Source organism: Triturus cristatus, chromosome 1_2 (assembly GCF_964204655.1).
Source record: "Triturus cristatus chromosome 1_2, aTriCri1.1, whole genome shotgun sequence".
NCBI lineage: Eukaryota > Metazoa > Chordata > Amphibia > Caudata > Salamandridae > Triturus > Triturus cristatus.
Genome location: NC_140580.1, coordinates 584,848,262 through 584,866,161, shown reverse-complemented (window position 1 = coordinate 584,866,161; position 17,900 = coordinate 584,848,262). Strand labels below are relative to the sequence as shown.

At 47.1% G+C, this 17,900-nt stretch overlaps 1 protein-coding gene across 1 annotated transcript in view; it reads right to left on the bottom strand.

The window, feature by feature from the left end:
- The window catches only part of INA (internexin neuronal intermediate filament protein alpha), a 58,455-nt gene extending 41,927 nt beyond the window's left edge, over positions 1-16,528 (bottom strand). Inside the window, exon 1 of the mRNA XM_085606655.1 lies at positions 14,306-16,528. Coding sequence (XP_085462781.1) covers positions 14,306-15,358 — 1,053 coding nt within the window. The 5' untranslated portion in view covers positions 15,359-16,528. The remainder of the gene's footprint in view (positions 1-14,305) is intronic.
- Between the last annotated feature and the right edge of the window lie 1,372 nt (positions 16,529-17,900).

The following is a 17,900-nucleotide window of genomic DNA, read 5'->3' as shown; positions in this document are numbered from 1 at the left end:
GGGAATAGCCTCAATAACACTAGACCTAGAGAGTCAGGGCAGCCCTATATGGCCAAATCTTGAGTTTGAGGACGGATTGGCTAGAGGGAGCATGAGAGGCTCCCGAAATCTAAGCCGCCCTCTCTCTGGGTTTAACCATTCCGAAAACTCTGAACAAATATTGGATCTAGAGCCAAAGCCTCCCGACGCTGCTGGTTTAATAAATGTCTCCACAAATCAGCCAATATTGGTGCCCTCAAACAAGAACCTATTGAACACCCAGGCAACAAGGGTTTTGTCTTGGAATATTGCAGGTTTAAATAGTAAACTAGATGACCCCGAATGGGGAACTTTTATTGATTATTTTGAAATCTGCATGTTTCAAGAAACCTGGGCAAGAAGAGAAGTTTCCAAATTAGGCTATGCTAGTTTTAGCATTCCAGCAACCTCGGGGGGAATAGGGAGACCATCCGGGGGCCTTATAATCTGGGTGGGATCACATCTGGGGTGTACAGCGGTTCAAATTGACACAGGGTCAAGTGACATTTTAAGCGTCTTCCTGCGGTTTCCTTCAAAGCCCCCTGTTGTCTTAATAAATGTATATTCACGACCCACTCTTAATGGCAATGAATCCAATGCAGTGGAAGAGTTAACTACTTTCCAAGGTTCTATTAATACTAATCAGATGATTATAGTAGGTGGGGACTTCAATTGTCAGTTTGAGCCGCTAGAGGGCTTACCTCCTGATAGCTTATTTGATGAGGACCACTTTTTAAAAATCCCGGAGTCAGGATGTCCAAAAGTCAAAAAATGGTCCCCACTGGCGATTCAGATGAGTTGTCTCACTCTGAGACACTCCCTTCGAGCTTGTATTGGGAGATCCCTATCCGAATCATCGAATGGTTATACGTTCCACAGAAAAAATCGTGGGTTTATATTAGATTATATTTTTATTAATTCAAACTTCTGGGATAGGATGATGGATTTTAAAATAATCCCACATCTAGATAGCGATCATTCTGCACTAGTTGTGGAACTTAAACCATTGAATACGGGTAGTCTGTCAGTTACAGATAACCCTTTTGATTCCAGGGTGGTGGTTTCGAACTGCAGGAAGAGAGTGAAATGGTCAAATTTTAGCCAATCCGAAGACAGATTGGCCAGCTTATATGACGCCCTGTTACCGGTTCTTACAGATGCGTCCAATTTATGTAGCCTGAGTAAGGAGGGTATAGATTTACAGCAGGCCCAATCGAATCATGTCAAACTAGGAAAAGTCACTTTTGAATTTTTTTATCCAAATAAAATCTTGAAACAAGACAAGTTGCCCCCTCACCCTTGGTACAATACTTCTTGCCGTAAGGCTAAAAAGGCACTAGTAATATCTATTAAAGCCAAAGATCGCCTTTCAATACGGTCGGCAAGAGCAAACTATAAAGCAGTTACACAAGAAGCTAAGGAAAGGTGGGAAGAAGAAAAGTGGACCACAATGAAAACTGCTTTAGGGGACAGAGACATGATGATATTTTGGGGACTTGCTTATTCTGGTACAACCACCCCCCGAAGTGCGGTTGAACCAAACCTAGATGAACAGGTTTTGCGGGAGCACTTCGAAACCCTGTATGCTAAGGACTGATTGCCCGGCGATTATTCTGTTTATGGCTGTGACCCATCAGTCGTTTGTCCTGCCGTTAATCGGGATTCAGTCCCCTTGACTGATGGAGATGGGGGCCTGAGTATAAGCATAAAAGAAATAAAGGTCACATTAGCAAGAATAGCCCCGGGCAAAGCTCCAGGTCTGAACAAGATACCTGGAGACCTCTTTAAGAGTGAACCTGCTATTTGGGCTCCATATCTTTGGATGCTTTTTAATTCAATTATGCAAGGTATGAAGATTCCCCTAAGCTGGCTTGGTGTGGAAATAATTCCGATTTTTAAAAAGGGCTCCCCACTCCTCCCAACTAACTATAGACCCATAAGTTTAATAGACATTTCCCAGAAAGTTTTTGCGCGAGTCCTTAGATTGCAGTCGTGGATGGAAGAGAGGAAGGTTCTGTCCGCCCTCCAGGCCGGGTTAAGGGAAAAGTTGTCCACCCTGGACCAAGTACTAAGACTACAATTATTGTACTGGAAGACTGTTAGCGTGCAGGGGGGTAATCTCTTCCTAATTTTTGTAGATTTGAGATCTGCATTCGATTTAGTACCTAGGGAGAAATTATGGTTAGTTTTGGGTGAGATGGGGGTCCCCGAATATTTAATTCGACTTTTTAAACGTTTACATGAATGCAATTATGCGCAAATTAGGTACGGTAAGGACTGTAATCTCACAGCCCCTATATCCATTAACCGTGGCGTATGCCCGGGGTGCGTGCTTGCGCCAACCTTATTTAGCCTCTATATTAATGGCCTGATTGACGTCTTGCTTGCAGAAAAAGACCTTGATGCCCCCAAGTTAGCCTCCCGTAGAATCTCGGCAATGATGTTTGCCGACGACACCCTATTGGTAGCCAAATCGCCTATGGGGATACAAAGGGTTTTGGATAAATTTGAGATGTTCTGTAGAGATAGAGGCCTAGAAATAAACCTACAGAAAACCAAATTTATGGCATTCAATTGCCCAAAAAGTACACGGCCTAACCCGTCCTTAAATGGTAAACCCCTTGAGAGAGTGTCATCCTTTGTGTATTTAGGCATTACAATCACCGAGTCTATGGAATGGGGGGCGCACATCACAAAATCTACGCTAAAATTAGCACAATCTTCAGGTGGCATCATGAAGGTCTTTAATAAGTCTAGCAAAAGAATTGTCAGCCCAGCAATAGAAATCTATAGGGCTCAGGCGAGAGGGGGGGCTCTTTATGGCGCAGAGCTATGGGGCCACCTAAATTTGAAGAAACTAACACAGGTGGAGAACCAATACTTAAGACAGTTATTTAGATTACCACGTAGAACCCCGTTGGTCCCGCTACGTCTTGATACTGGTATAATTCCAATAGCTGAAGTAGCGAGTCTCAAACCTACAATGTACTGGCGTCGCATGTGGACCTCCCCCGAACTTATATCCTATAGGGAGGAATTACTAGAGGTATTGAGGGTACGGGGTGCTGTAAAGATACTGTGGTTTGACCACATAAAATCTCTGCTAACTAGTATGGGTTTAGGGGAATGTTGGTCTGAACCTGAGTCATCCTGTTTGCTAACATCTAAGGATTACATGAAGGCATGTTATAAAGAGTACAGACTGACTCAACTTCATACCTTTTCCAGAACTGGGAAACTCACTAGTGGTTTTCTAGAAATAAAAGATTTTCCTTGCTTTGAGCAATAAATCTCATAATCCCACCAGCGGCTAGGAAGCTCTATTTACAATATAGATATGGGGTGCTTCCACTTCGCTGCTTTACATCTAAGTGGAGAGACCATCAAATGATTCAGTGCCCAGCATGTGACCATCCTGAGGAAACTGAGCTCCGTGTTTTTTTTAGCTGTCTAGGCTATCAGAAGGCAAGGAGACGTTGGTTGGCCCAGATTTGTAGGAATCTAGGCAACAGGCGCTGCCTCGAAGTATTCAGGATATTGAAATCTGATTCTAGCATCCCAATAGTATATTCGGTTGCAGGTTTCCTGTTTTCAATGTGGTGCACTAGAAGGGTTTACCTGAGAGTTTGAAATGTTGCATCGATTGCCCTGCCCTGTGGTGTAGCAATAGTGGTAGTATAGTAAACTCCCTAATTATTTTGTATTTCATGTATAGTCTTAAATTCAAGAGTTTTTGCTTTTTTTATACATGTTTTTTCTAACTAATTTATGTATTTATTGCACTATGCACTTTTCGAAATTAATTGTGTAATCTTTGCCTAATCTTATATCCCAAAATCCAATGTATTCTAAATATGAAAATGTGTGTACAATTACCATTGTTTTTATTTTTTTTAATCATGACTGACAGCATGATGCAATTTTAGACGTAAATGTTTGCTGTGTGTTGTACTTTTTAGGTCATTTTGACCGAAATAAAGTCTTTTGAATTTGAAATTTGAATTTGATGTTGGAGAGTGCCTTTGAAAATCTAGTAGCCCTGCTCATAAATTCTAAATGTGGTATATTTTCAACCTCTTGACAGCTTTGTATCCTTTTCTGTGTATTTTCCATCAGGCCAAATCTTCCTTAGAAACTGATCATTACCATTGGCGTTCTAGCTTCCTAAAAACTAATTAGATTGGTGAGTGTTGTACCACTCATTGGATGCTGTATTCTACGGTTTCTCTTTAATCGTCTTGAAGGAAGCAGTTTAGTTGAGTGTTATAAATGTCTTGCACTAGAGGGTATCTAAGTTTTCCTCGCATTTTTGTTGCATGACATGTTATTTCTGGCATGAGGTTTGAAACACTGACTTGTCTTCTTTCTTGGGTAGTTTGATTTGCCTGAAAACTGGTGGCTTGCTGTTTGTATTGTATTTCATGTACAGAGATTAAATAACCCAGTTAGTGGTCTGCCCACAGGTGAAGCTGTACAAGTTAGATTATAGACAGTACATCAGATTAAGCGTAAAGCCATCTTCGTGTATTAGGCCACGAAGCCCACAACATTGACGTAACCCCCTAATTCACTCACTGCCTTATGTACAACTCCATCATACCCACATGTTGAATGTGCCTATTATAGGTATTTTCTATGTAAGGAATTGTAGATGTAAAGCTAGTTCAAGGATGTTGTCAAGGCAGGACTTGGCAAGTGTGTGTGTGTGTGTGGGGTGGGGCGTAATATCATAACTATTAGGATAAGTGTCCTTTTTCTTTCATATTTTGGGTGTTATAAATCTTATGCCTAGTTGTGATTGGGTCTAGTGGCTGAATTGTGAACTGCAGAACCACAGCTCCCGAGTTTTATTATTTTATTTTATTTTAGCTGCCCACTCGACCATGTTGTATTATCCTCCGTGACATTTTGTCTCTGAGTCACCATATTTGCCAAAGCGGGGAGTGTGTAGAAACCGGAAAATGCCGGAACAACATTATGCACCATATAAATAATAGACATTAAGATGCATTAAAATCCTTCGGTGAACACATATGCATAGGCATGGTCTTAAAATCATCTCTTACGACTGCCAGCAGGCTGTTAGATAAATCGAGAAGGAACTGTAACACCCATTAGAAAAACAGATGGATTTCCAGAATGGCTGGCTCACAGCTGTGAAATGCACCAAAGGCAAGAAATTACAACCGTGTTTACAGTTCGCACGAGTTTGCAGAGTGATGGGGGATGTGGGGGAGGAGAAGGAGGGCCCTGGGTGATTGCTTTGCTGGAGCACCAGGTAATGTATCCAATGCTACGTTTCACGCCGCCCTGCTCTCCATTAGGGGTGGGCGGAATTTGCGAAATTCACTTTCGCAAATTATCGCGAAAATGTTAAAAATCTGTGCAAACACGCGGAAATATCGCGAAGATGCGGAAGTTTTTTTCCCGCCCGTTCGCGGTATTTTCTGCGTGGTCGCGGCTCGCCAACTTACCCATGCGGTTGCTCGCGGGCGCGGCCATCTTGTTTTCACTTGTCTCGCGGTGCATGATCGCGAGAAGAAAGACGTGATCGCGCGACGAATGACGTTACTGCGGGCGCGAACTGTCGCGAGACAGCGCAAATGGCTACCAACAATCCAACATCTCTTGGAGAACGCGACCGGATCGGGAAAACTTGTCGGCGAACACGGGGATTCAGGTAAGGCGATCGCGCACACGCGAGAATGTATTATTTTACAGCCCGAGCAAGCAAAAAATTTCCAGTAAAATGCGGATTGCGGAAATTTTGACATTTTCGCGCTCTCCGCGGAACGCGAAAATGTCAAATTATCGCAATTTCCGCGAGCGGAACGGAATTTTAGCCCAGGCCTACTCTCCATTCTGGGCTGATGAAGGGGGTGGAGTCTACAAGGAGCGGGCTCCTGTGCTTCGCTATGTGATGTGTGCAAGGGGCACCATCATGGCCGTTTCAAGGGGAAGGGACAGGGGATGTTATTCCTGAGGCCCCGCTCTTTTCTGGGCCCCCAGTTCTGCTGCATATGGATTTATGGAATTAGAAACATGCTTTTGTTAATGATGAGGTCGCTAACAGGGCAATACTACTAGATGGCGGCAGATGCGGAGCTGTTACGTTTTCTATTTCGCTCGAAGACATGTTGTAATACTTCTGCAAGTCTGGCTCTTGTACCTGCTGGCATAAATGAAGAGTGCCCAGTGAGGCACCGCTTGCCGTTCTTGACCCAGGCCACATAAATACTTCTGCAAGTCTGGCTCTTGTACCTGCTGGCATAAATGAAGAGTGCCCAGTGAGGCACCGCTTGCCGTTCTTGACCCAGGCCACATAAATACTTCTGCAAGTCTGGCTCTTGTACCTGCTGGCATAAATGAAGAGTGCCCAGTGAGGCACCGCTTGCCGTTCTTGACCCAGGCCACATAAATACTTCTGCAAGTCTGGCTCTTGGACCTGCTGGCATAAATGAAGAGTGCCCAGTGAGGCACCGCTTGCCGTTCTTGACCCAGGCCACATAAATACTTCTGCAAGTCTGGCTCTTGGACCTGCTGGCATAAATGAAGAGTGCCCAGTGAGGCACCGCTTGCCGTTCTTGACCCAGGCCACATAAATACTTCTGCAAGTCTGGCTCTTGGACCTGCTGGCATAAATGAAGAGTGCCCAGTGAGGCACCGCTTGCCGTTCTTGACCCAGGCCACATAAATACTTCTGCAAGTCTGGCTCTTGGACCTGCTGGCATAAATGAAGAGTGCCCAGTGAGGCACCGCTTGCCGTTCTTGACCCAGGCCACATAAATACTTCTGCAAGTCTGGCTCTTGGACCTGCTGGCATAAATGAAGAGTGCCCAGTGAGGCACCGCTTGCCGTTCTTGACCCAGGCCACATAAATACTTCTGCAAGTCTGGCTCTTGTACCTGCTGGCATAAATGAAGAGTGCCCAGTGAGGCACCGCTTGCCGTTCTTGACCCAGGCCACATAAATACTTCTGCAAGTCTGGCTCTTGTACCTGCTGGCATAAATGAAGAGTGCCCAGTGAGGCACCGCTTGCCGTTCTTGACCCAGGCCACATAAATACTTCTGCAAGTCTGGCTCTTGTACCTGCTGGCATAAATGAAGAGTGCCCAGTGAGGCACCGCTTGCCGTTCTTGACCCAGGCCACATAAATACTTCTGCAAGTCTGGCTCTTGTACCTGCTGGCATAAATGAAGAGTGCCCAGTGAGGCACCGCTTGCCGTTCTTGACCCAGGCCACATAAATACTTCTGCAAGTCTGGCTCTTGGACCTGCTGGCATAAATGAAGAGTGCCCAGTGAGGCACCGCTTGCCGTTCTTGACCCAGGCCACATAAATACTTCTGCAAGTCTGGCTCTTGTACCTGCTGGCATAAATGAAGAGTGCCCAGTGAGGCACCGCTTGCCGTTCTTGACCCAGGCCACATAAATACTTCTGCAAGTCTGGCTCTTGTACCTGCTGGCATAAATGAAGAGTGCCCAGTGAGGCACCGCTTGCCGTTCTTGACCCAGGCCACATAAATACTTCTGCAAGTCTGGCTCTTGTACCTGCTGGCATAAATGAAGAGTGCCCAGTGAGGCACCGCTTGCCGTTCTTGACCCAGGACACATAAATACTTCTGCAAGTCTGGCTCTTGGACCTGCTGGCATAAATGAAGAGTGCCCAGTGAGGCACCGCTTGCCGTTCTTGACCTAGGCCACATAAATACTTCTGCAAGTCTGGCTCTTGTACCTGCTGGCATAAATGAAGAGTGCCCAGTGAGGCACCGCTTGCCGTTCTTTAACCAGGCCACATAAATACTTCTGCAAGTCTGGCTCTTGTACCTGCTGGCATAAATGAAGAGTGCCCAGTGAGGCACCGCTTGCCGTTCTTGACCCAGGCCACATAAATACTTCTGACGAGCCTGAGATTATCTCCTCCTCTTCAATGTATTACTATGTGCATGCACGGCGTGGGTTTTGTTGTTGTTGCTGAAGTATTCGTTTATTCCATGCTTCCAAACAACATTTGTGTATTTTTGGAATTGTTAAGCATACAGAAGTACAGTACGTACAAAGAGAAATGAAGGTAGCCATTTAGAAGATCGTCTACAACGAGGTGCGGATATAACACCTGCGTTGGATAGCAGTCTTGTTTTCACCCACTATAAATCTGGGTGTAAAATAAATTGAAATAATACACACACAAGTGGTATTTGTGCCCCTTCGCATGTGATATTTACCTCTTGCACATAGGTTTGCCAGGAACTCTCCTACAAGTAGAACCTTGCAGTGACGGCACATGAAAAGACCGCAGTGCAATTTGCACTCAACTACTAATGTTAATTATGCCAATGCAATTTGAATCATTGTAGCACTAACTCATGGGTCAAAATATAGACAGAGTGGATACACAGAGCATGTATAGAATGTGAAGGAAACGATATTTTAGAGCACAGAAAGAGACAAAGACGAATAGTGAGAAAGAGGTGTGTTGACTGATTGATTTACAAACAGATTATACAAACAGGGGTGGGTTCTGCATTGAGTCACAATAGAGTGACCGAGACAGTTGCGACAGACAAACAAAATATAAAAAGACAGGTATAGTACATTCAGGCATAGAGAGACCGAGGCAGACAGACATCTGCAGAGTGACTGAGAAATAGAGACTGCTTGATAGACAGACAGGTTATGCGTTAAGACATAGGGTTGTGGGACAGTGGTATGACATTGACCGAGACACGGAGACGGCTTGATAGACAATAGCATCAAAGAAAAATCGGTTAATATTTCATTAAGGTATAGAGAGAGAGACTGAAACAGACCGCAAAAGAGAGTGATGGAGACGAAATTACTCAAAGAACGGGCCGATTATATGAATAAGGAAAATACTGCATTAAAGCATGGACAGAGACTGACACAGAGATTGGGGTGAAATCCAAGAGTAAGAGACTGTTCAAAAGACAGAAAGAAAGGCCAAAAAAGGCAGTAGCGTGGAAACTGAGACATACAGACTGCTCAAAAGACAGGGAGTCATAGAAAGACAGTGGCATGGAAACTGAGAGACAGTGTTCGCTCAATAAACAGAAAGAGGGGTGAGAGAGGCAAAGGCATAGAAACAGAGATACAAATGTTGTTCAATAGACAGAATGAAAGAAAGACGGAGGCAAGTAGTGGCATGGAAAATGAGACACGGACTAATCAATAGACAGAGAGGCCGAGTTAGACAGTTGTAGGAAAATTGAGACATAGAGACTACTCAGTAAACAGGCACGCAGGCTAACGGGTATAGTGGTGGACTGGCCTTTTGCGCAGTCTGACACTAACACATGGGCCAGTGTGCAAGGACCAGTGTGTTGCCTTTTTTGGTCAAGTGGGCCATGTGTGGATCAAAAATCAAGCATTGGCAAAGCCTATAGAGCCAAACTTTGATCCCACTAGCTTTGCCAATGGTTTAGCCAATGGTTTAGCCAAGCTGCACACCATCCAGGAATGCAGCATGGCTAAAGCAGCCAACTGTGTGGTTTTGTATATGCACCTATAAAATGACACAGCTGCTTTGATTTCTATTTAGTTATCCATCAGAGTTGGATTGGTAACTAAAAAGGAACAAAAACTGCATGAAAACGTTTTGTGCTTCTAAAGTGTTGGGGAAACAATGTGGGAGGTCAGAAGCAACACAGGAGTGTGGGTGGGACGTGGAAGCAACACAGAGGAATCAGATAGAGGAAAGCAACACAGGGGATATGGGGCAGATGCAACCAGGTTAGGGCGGTAACAACACCGAGAGCACAGGTGATAATAAGCAACACAGAGGGTGGGGGGCAGAAGCAACATGGAGTGCACGGGTGGGGTGGCGGAAGCAACATGGATGGGAGAAAAGTAAATGGGTGAGAGAGAGCAACGTGGGGAAACACAAGGGCTAAAGAAAGGAACATGAAGCGCTGTAAAGAAGGGAAGAGAAGTATATGAGGGAAACAGCTGGAAAACAGGCACACTTTTGAAGTGCTTAAACAAAAGAAAATAGTGATAGAACAGTGAGCAGTGGAAGGACCCAAGTAATACGCCCATGCTCCAGGAGAAGAACAAACAAAAGAAGAGGAAGGAAAACTCACATAGCTGATAAATAAGCAAGCAAAAGAGAGTGACAATAAAGCCAACCGATGGTAAGCAATGGGTGGGCTCTAAGCCCACTGTTTACTAACACATCTCGCAACTGACTAATGAGCTGTCTAGTAGGTGAGACCTAAAGAGCCCACTGAATGGCCCTTTCAAGCTGCCCTTCTGGTAGAGCCAGACTGCCTATAATGCCAGTCTATCACTAGATGGGAAGACGTGTTACAGCAACTCTGCTAATGTATTCAAATATGGACCAAAGTTACTTTTATTCTCCGCTTTGGGTGACCATGGCATGCCTGAGGACCACAACCCATGATGCCCACTGAACTAAAGCTTCCTACAGACATATCTTCGTCTTTGGAAGCGGACATCGATAGTCGCCTTACCACTACAAATGTCTTCCAACACTTCTGCTCTCTTACTAGATGGGGCCAGATTCACAAAATATTTCCACTGAAGATGCCTGTGGATATTTAATATTTGCAGCAGACGCCTCACAGCCTTCGAAAAGACATGCATTGGAGCATCTGGAGATCCATACAGAAGTCTGAGCCATGCATGTCCCGATCTGCCCCAGCGAGAACCCTCTGAATAGGTGGAAATTGCGGGTGTTAACCGGAGGGGCTATGGGTGTCTAAGATTCTGCCCCATAGGAACGATGGGAGCATTGAGCCCACTGCCCCAATAAACAAGATTCCATTAACATCAAATGTGATTTTCCAGTTTACTCTTTAGATAAATGTTCCTCTCACAGAAACCACTGTCCCTTCATATCGTGGGCTCCCGTCGTTGCAGACGTAAGAACAGAACCTCTACAACGTCTATAATTAAATCTAACCTAAAATCGTTTTGGACAGATGTAAGGCTCGGTTTAATCCCAGAAAGGTACATTATGCAATGTAAACTGTGCCCGGTTGTTGGAAATATTTCGTGAAAACATGTATAAGATAAAATCATAGCGAAAGGATTTTCCCGCGATTCTCACGGAAGAGAAAGCTGCTGGTTGTAGGAAACACCTACAAGGCTTTACGGAAGATTTCTGATAAGGTCCGGTGAGAAGATTACTTTTTTGCTCGTGGATTTCGGGCATTAAATCAGCGCGGTGGTAATCATATTAAAAGCACAAATCCACCGTAGATTATGCGGCCACGTCTACATCTGTAAGACTTGGAGTTCCTGTGAGGCACCCGTCGAACGGCGAGTCCTGTAATACTCAAAAACCCTTTACAAACGCCGCCGTCGCCCCTTCAAGGGCATTACTGGGGCGGCGGTAAGAAGATTACAGGAATAATAAGGCAGCCGAGTCTTCTAGAGCGGGATAAGGCGCTGCGCCATCTCTGCATCGGGTGGCAGACCCGTGCCCGTGCCTCCTGGCCGGGGCACACAATCTAGGTACATCGGCTTGGGTCGCTAATCCGGATATTTCAGGCGTTTATCTTTTTTTACACAGATCAAGCCTGGGGCCTTTATATGAATAAAAGCCAAATTTAGTTCCTGAAGAAAATCACTATCAGATAACGGGGATAGATTTGCGTCCATCGCACGCACCGGGCTTCCAAAACAAGCAGGTATGGGGACTCAGGTCCAGGTAAATAAAGTAACCTGGCAAGAATGGCAGCTGGAGCCTGGATCTGAACTCGGGTCTTCTTGTGCCTAAATCTGCATTGCTCCTGTTGTGGCGTGAGTCAGGCACCGAGGACCAGCAGGGGCTTTGGGGAGAACACATACCCTGAGTGTTGGCTCTATGGGGTGCACGGTCTACTTGAGAGCAGAATAAGACTAGAATACAATGGAAGGGATATGTAACTGGGGCGGCAGCGCGTACACTTATTATTATTTCACCTTACACGTTTTACGGTGTTCATGGATGTGGACTTGAAGAGATTACCACGGAGTTTTGGGAAAGTTCTGAAACCGGGTTCCAACGCCAGTAATTCCGCCACTAGACTCCATTTCCTTCCACTTTGTGACCAAAGGTTGTCTTCGTTTCAGACTAGAAAACTGGAAACGGTAACATGAACCATTTGTGACTGCTTAAAATTATGTTTTTTTTGTACATGTCATGACGGGTGCTGCGCGGAAATTGTTACTTTTCTGGCAGTTCGGCTCTCAGTTGCGAGCTGACATTCAGCACCTTGGAGAGAGACCGGGCTCCCCATGCATCACCAGTACATAGCCGTGCCCGTCCGCCCTATGGCTTCCTTACCGAACGAGTATTAATTTGTCAGGGCGCTGGGCTCACCAAGGGCGTGTGCCCTGATTGCCTTTAAATAATAAGTGATGCCGCAGTGGAGAGGAGCAACAGTTCCGCACTGCTGACATCAGCCGCACAAAGAACCATGCTTGCAGGCAATGGTCAGGGGCATCTGAAGAATTAAAAGCAAGGCCATTGGGCGGACCAGATAAGGGACTGGATCTACCGTACGTAAGCAGCAGCACAGGCAGGTATGGCTGAGAGGCCGAATCAGCTGACTTCAGCCTGTGCCGGAATTCCAGGGGCCCAATTGTTTGGGTCTGTTTAATAGTTTAGATGCACTGACTCGGATGCATTTGTTATCCCTCTGAGATACCGGAACTTAGTCGGTCAAACGGATTTGGGTCATTTAGGCATTTTATTTTTCCGAGGTCGGGAAGAAGTGATGCAGCTGTGGTTGTGTAATAACATATGTAAAGATGTTCTGTGTAAAGTGCTTCGGGTATGTATTGCAATTCAAGAAAGAATACAATTGTAACGCTTTGTCATTCCGACAGTACCAAAGCCCAAGTAAAAGATGTGGGTTAGATGAAATGATGAACAAAGATGGACTTGGCTCATTTTCTGAAGGGATTATATATACACCTCAATTTGGTGTTTTAGCTCCTATTTCTCTCTCCGAACTCAAGTAGACCCTTGGGTGGGAATGCGTATTTCAAGTCTGAAAGGGAGCCCACAGTTACCTCAGACGGAATTGGAGGTATGCCATCACCTGTATTCCTCATTTTCAATCACTCCAGACTACAACCAACTGCATATACTGAATTCCAGTCCTGGAATCCTGTGCATCAGACCATCAACACCCCCTGTTCCCAATCCTTCTGAATGTGAACTGCCCAACACCAGCAGCTTCTGCCACGACTGCCTCCTCAAAAGCCCTCATTCTAGTTATTACAACTTGGAGAGTGCACCTCAAAGGCAGCCCTCAGGACTGAGTGCAGTCACCTAAACCTCTCATACCCTCCCTCTCAGCACTGCTCACCACTTTCTCCTCAGCAGTGGGTACATTACCCTTATTGTGAACTACAGACTCCCTTCAAACCCTTCATTACAGTCCTCTATATGACCCACGCATACAAATACAAAGCTTCAGGCATCCATATTTGGAGCACCCTTATCACCAGTGACAAAACTTCCATTGTTGGCCCCACGAACTGTTGACCCCCCAGAGCCCACTATCCTTACTAGACGCTATCTATCAGTAGATGTGTCACCAACTATCCGCTCAATAGTTCCTTGCTGGTCCATATAAAATAATATGAAAGCTATGCAAAGCATGAATCATAATTACAGCTCTGTTACAACAGCTGCACAAGTAGATGTCCACAATGCGCAGGAACTAAGCTAGAAATTTACTGTAGGGCGCACACCTGTCTAAATGGCACCATGACTCGGTTACAGTGGTGTAAAATTCCCATTATTCGACTTCTGGTACTGTGCCACTCCTGTGTCCCAAGGATGCCATATAGAGAGGGGCTCTTCCCTGTACACGCCTGAACGCCCCTGATTCTAGTACCCTGCCTAAGCATCAGTAACTTCAATCCCCTCATAACCATACCGATAAGAATTCTATCACTTACTGTGTCACTGAATATCTTATAATCAGTTCTTTGCTTTTTCCTGAAGAAGGGTAGTTATACAAAAATACTGAGATCTGGCAGATGGCTAATGAGAAGTTGCACAAGCATAAAAGGGGGTACGGCACATGCACCTCCTTAATAGTATCCCTAGATCAGGGATTCAATAGAACAAAAATTCAAGTGATGCCACTGAGCTCAAACTACCTAGTCCATCAATTTCACTCTACCTCTGTCCAGAGACACTAGAGAGATGGCTCTCCTGAAAGATGTGTTTCAGGGGTCACACACATCATAAAAGGGGTCACATGTATGACCCACTGAACGCCACCTAACTCCCAAAGTCCCCTTTACCTGCAGCCCGGCAACGTCGGCTCCATGGCGCTCCTCCATCTCCCGCATCTGCCTCTCCAGGGACTCATTGGTGCCCCGCAGGCTCTCGATTTCGATGGTGCGGGCCTGCAGCTGGCGCCGGTACTCGTTGAGCTCCTCGCGGCTGGCGCGGATGGCCTCGCTGCTGCGGGAGGCCTGCTCGCTCAGGTTCACGTACTTGGACTTGTACCACTCCTCGGCCGACTGCAGGTTCTTGGCGGCCAGAGACTCGTACTGACAGCGGATGTCCTTGAGCGCCGAGGTCAGGTCGGGCTTGGCCACCTCCATCTCCACCGAGACCTGGGCGGCCTGCAGCGCGGCCAGCAGCTCGGACACCTCCTCCTCGTGCGTCCGCCGCAGGAACGAGATCTCATCGAGCAGCGACTCCACCCTCTTCTCGAGGTCCAGGCGGACCAGCGTGGCGTCGTCCACGTCCTTGCGGTGGGCCTTCAGGGCCTGCTCGGTCTCCTCGCGCGCGCGGGCCTCGTCGTCGCACTTCTCGCGCAGCCGCTGCAGCTCGTCCTCCATGTTGTCGCGCTCCAGCAGCGCGCGGGCCCTGTCCGAGGACAGCTCCTCCAGCTGGGCCCGCAGCTCCTTCAGCTCCTGGGCGTAGAGCTGGCCCAGACGCGAGGGCTCGGCCTGCCGCTGACGCAGGGCGCCCAGCTCGGCCTCCAGCAGCTGGTTCTGCTGCTCCAGGCTGTGCACCTTCTCGATGAACACGGCGAAGCGGTCGTTCAGGCCCTGCAGCTGCTCCTTCTCGTTGGTGCGGATGATCTTGAACTCGTTGTTGGCCGTCGAGGCCTGCGAGAGGTCGACGGTGTCGGCGCCGCTGCCCAGGCCCCGGCTGGAGCCCGAGCGCCGGTAGGAGGCCAGCGAGGAGACATTGCTGCGCGGCTGCGCGGGCCGGAAGCTGCCCGAGGAGACAGTGGTGGTCCGGACGGCGCTACCCCCGTAGCGGGAGGCGGAGATGCGGGTGGAGTCCCCGAAGACCTTCCTGTAGGAGGAGGAGAGGTAGTGTTCGGAGCCGAAACTCATCGTGAAGACAGACGTGGGGGCACCAGCAGCCTGCACCTGCCTCTTATACACGGCGAGGAGACCTGTAGGTGGAGGCGTAGCCAGAGGCCTGCGAGACAGTCTGTTAGGAGGTGTCTAATCCGCTTTCACAACTCAGTGTCTTTAGTCACTCTCTTCCAGGTAGGCCCACGTTGCTACTCTCTCAGCCAGTTGTCCAGGATGCTCTCTCTAAGGAGGTATCTGCACCACTCTCTCAAGGCAGTGTCTTCAGTCACTCTCTTACAGGTGGGTCCCTGTTTCTACTCCCTCCACCAGGTGTCTATAGTAATTTCGCTAATGAGGTATGTGCATCCACCCTCTAACGCAGTGTCTTCATCCACTCCAGTCTAGTCAAAAATCTGAAGCCAATCTCTCAAGGCAATGCCTGCAGTTGCTGCACTCCCTCAGTCTGGTGTCTGCAAGACTCTCTCTAAAGAGGTGTCTGCATCTGTTCTCTAAAGCCAGCGTCTTCGGTTACTCTCTTCCAAGCAGGTATCGGCAGCCACTTTTCCAAGGAAGGCTCTTCCGCCAGTCTCTTCCAGGAATGGACGTGCAGCTACGGTCTCTCAGTCAGATGTTTGCAGCCACTCTCTTCTAGGCAGATCTCTAAAGCTGCTCCCTCCAGAGAGAGGTCAGCAGCAACCCTGTTTCACGCAGGTCTCTGCAGCTCTCCTCAAGGCAGGTGTCTAACCACTCTCTCCCAGGCAGGTCTCTGCAGCCACTCTCTTTATTTTAGGTCTCTGCAGGCACACTCTTTCAATCAGGTGTCTGCTACTACTTTTAATCAAGGCAGGTCTGGCATCCGCTCTCCAAAGTAGGTCTCTGTGATCACTCTCATTCAAGGCAGGTCTGCATCCACTCTCCAAGGTAGGTCTCTGTGATCACTCTCCTTCAAGGCAGGCCTGCATCCACTTTCCAAGGTAGGTCTCTGTGATCACTCTCTTTAAGGCCGGTCTGCATCCACTCTCCAAGGTAGGTCTCTGCGATCGCTCTCTCCAAGGTAGCACACTGCACCCACAGCTTCCCTACCAGGTTTCTGCTCTTGTGTTTCCCAGCCCGGGTTACGCAGACACTCTCCCCCTCCTCTTCCGCAGCTCCAATCTCCGGCTCTGCCCAGCCCTTGCGAGCGCTTTTTGTGCGGCTGTGTGGGGGGCTCGAAGGGAGGTGCTGCCGCTGCACTCTTTGCCGCAGTGCTGATGTCAGAACGCCTCTTTATTCCAACCCCTTTTTCATCCCAGACAGATCTGGGGAAGCCTTTCCAACCTGCCTCCTTTCTTTTTCCAGGCGGCAACAGAGGGCTGACCCGCTGCCGCACACAGGCTGTTCCTTGGGCACTGCACGGATTCCCGAGACCACTTTTCGGTCCCAGCGTGTTACAAACCTGGATCATAAAGGGCCAGAGAACTAAGCTATAAAGAGAGATCTCGCCCGCGTGCCCTAAATACCCTTTGTAAATTGCGCCAGTACATCGGATCATGAAATTTGCGTTGTATACATTACATATAATTAGTGTTTTCACTTATTATACATTTTTACTTCGTACTCTTACTTTAGCGGCAGCAATTCACCGTGGCCTGAAAAACTAATGTTCTGCCTACACGTGCACATTAAAAGCAATTTTGCTCCAGGCGGAAACATCCTTTTACAAAATTAAAACTGCTAATGCAGTGGTCCCACTCACCAGACTATTTTATGTAGAATCCAATTGTTCACCAGTTTGCATTTTTCCAAATCCCTCATTACCTCTAAAACTGATTTATCTGGTGCGTTGTTTAGTTTTAGGTTCTTTGTTCTCCTAGCGCCGAGTTTCTTTGGGGATATTTATGACAGCTGCGTACAGTTTATTTGATACGGGCAAATTAGGCACATTTTCCCTGGATGCGAACCACATTTCCATGCTAATTAAATCTGCTATGCAATATAAGGAATGGATTTGGGAGATTATGTATTCCGGCTAGTGTCATTGTTTTCAATAAAAGCCAGGATGCCGAGGCATGGCTGTCGCTGCGTATGGGTTTTTTATTACGGAAGGAAGTGTGTTTTCACAGCACAGCTTTCATGGTGGGTGTTGGCGCATTACACTGTCCACTGATGTTTTTTTATTTTAGGTCAGATTTGGGACAGGTAGAAATGCAAGTCCGGTTTAGTCCAACACGATGTCCCAAGGCCCCACCGGTGTACTAGCCTATGTGTATATAAATATAATTGGTTTGAATTGAGTTGGCTTTGCTTAGAAAAACTAGGTAAGATGGGCGTGGGTTTCCCAGTGAGTGCGCACAGTGTGTGAGTGCGCGTGTGTCTGTGTGTGTGCGCGCGCGCAAGGGGCGGGAGTGACATCAGTGAAAGATTTCGCCTTTTGTTTCTTTGAATTATCTACTCAAAGAATATTGCTTAACTACCAGTAAGACCAAATTGTAAAAAAAAGACAACTGGGGGCGTGCTGGACAAAGGTTGAAAGCCATAGGACTAGGAGGCATATCTCTTTCTATGGCCAAAGCGCTGACTTTCCTGCAGCCAACATGAA